Here is a 642-nt window from a genome sequence, read left to right as displayed (position 1 = left end):
AGGCAAGTGCATAACTGTATCTATATTCTCAATTTATGAATATTTATCTCTACAAAATATTAATTGGTACATATCTAAACAGAAAATAAAACTAAACTACAAAGAATGACACTGCTTACATCTTTGAGGTCCCGGCTCATCATCTGCTCCATCTACTTCCATGCCCTCATAGTGGATGTCTTCTCGCTCGGAGCGGTCCTCGCCACCAAACCCACGGCCCTTCCGTTTCTTGGCCCTCTCCTTGAGCTTGACAAGACCCTCTGGAAAAGGAAAGAATGGTCATTCCAAAATTCAGAAAGTGTTAATCCATATCTTGTATAATGATTTAAGGGAAACTTCAACTGACAAGATTTCCAATAGATTTTAACTATTTCTTCGGAATATTAATCACGGCACTTCTAAGGATATGGTTTATGCATGGTATTGCTCATGCTTGGAACATGGTAGCACATTTCTTCAAAGTAACTGTAAACTATTTCACTCCCTTATTCTGCAGTTTTCTTGGATGAGGCCAAGGAATCTCTGTGTAAAAAGGTTCTGTTAAAAGTATATGGAAATGAAGCTTTAGTCCCTGACAATTAGAGAAAGCTGTTTATAAAGCTCTGAAATCAAACTCCAAATATGGACAGGCTATACATCTCC

At 38.0% G+C, this 642-nt stretch overlaps 1 protein-coding gene across 1 annotated transcript in view; it reads right to left on the bottom strand.

The window, feature by feature from the left end:
• LOC119585279 (RNA-binding protein 8A-like) overlaps positions 1 to 276 on the bottom strand; it is a gene marked incomplete at its 5' end in the record, with an annotated part of 1,127 nt that extends 851 nt beyond the window's left edge. The window contains one exon of the mRNA XM_037933953.1: positions 120 to 276. Within this exon, the coding sequence (XP_037789881.1) occupies positions 120 to 276 (157 nt within the window). The remainder of the gene's footprint in view (positions 1 to 119) is intronic.
• Positions 277 to 642: the final 366 nt, after the last annotated feature.

Source organism: Penaeus monodon, chromosome 19 (genome assembly GCF_015228065.2).
Source record: "Penaeus monodon isolate SGIC_2016 chromosome 19, NSTDA_Pmon_1, whole genome shotgun sequence".
Lineage (NCBI taxonomy): Eukaryota > Metazoa > Arthropoda > Malacostraca > Decapoda > Penaeidae > Penaeus > Penaeus monodon.
The sequence above is the reverse complement of the archived record's forward strand: the minus strand, read 5'-3'. Positions and strand labels throughout refer to the sequence as shown.